Source organism: Cyprinus carpio, unplaced genomic scaffold (genome assembly GCF_018340385.1).
Source record: "Cyprinus carpio isolate SPL01 unplaced genomic scaffold, ASM1834038v1 S000006607, whole genome shotgun sequence".
NCBI lineage: Eukaryota > Metazoa > Chordata > Actinopteri > Cypriniformes > Cyprinidae > Cyprinus > Cyprinus carpio.
Genome location: NW_024879250.1, coordinates 9,088 through 9,713, shown reverse-complemented (window position 1 = coordinate 9,713; position 626 = coordinate 9,088). Strand labels below are relative to the sequence as shown.

The 626-nt window shown below is 65.3% G+C and overlaps 1 protein-coding gene across 1 annotated transcript in view; it reads left to right on the top strand.

Moving 5' to 3' along the window:
• Nucleotides 1-509, top strand: part of LOC122144167 (soluble scavenger receptor cysteine-rich domain-containing protein SSC5D-like) — a gene marked incomplete at its 3' end in the record, with an annotated part of 6,615 nt that extends 6,106 nt beyond the window's left edge. The window contains exon 3 of the mRNA XM_042754874.1: nt 148-509. Within this exon, the coding sequence (XP_042610808.1) occupies nt 148-509 (362 nt within the window). The remainder of the gene's footprint in view (nt 1-147) is intronic.
• Between the last annotated feature and the right edge of the window lie 117 nt (nt 510-626).

Here is a 626-nt window from a genome sequence, read left to right as displayed (position 1 = left end):
GGATGGGCTCCCGGTCCCCCGTCATGCCCAGAAGTGGCTCCTGAACACCAGTTAAGCCCAGGGAGGGCTCCTGAACCCCTGTTAGGCCCCGAAGAGGATCCCGATCTCCCGTTAGGCCCCAAAGAGGCTTCCCTTTCACCAGCTCAGGATTGCGCGGAGTCCCCTACTGCACTTCGGACCACCAGACCCATGTCTCCACCTCGGCCTGTCAGCCCGCCAGCTCCGCGCCGGCTCTGCATCCCTTTGGCTCCACCGAGGCCCGTCTGCCCAAGGACTCCTCCGGGCACCCTCATCCATCCAGACAAACCTCGGTCGGTCGTCGCTCAGCTTCCGCCACGGACTTCCGGGTCTCCAGCTTCGCCTTGACCCTCCACCCCTTTGGCTTCACCAGGCTCCTCCCTTCCTCCGGTTTCCCTGTTGTCCTCGGTTGCCCCATCTTCGTCCTGGTCAGCCGAATCCTCGGCTCCGCCTCAGGCACGCGAGCCAGCAGCTCCGCCTTGGGCTTCCAGGCCAGCCGAGTCCTCTGCCCCGCTCCGTGGTTCCGCCATGCACCGATCGGCCTTGGGGTGTCGCCCAGTCCTTCTGTCAAAGCTTCCCCCTGGTTCCTCCCACTGTCGGCTCCACCA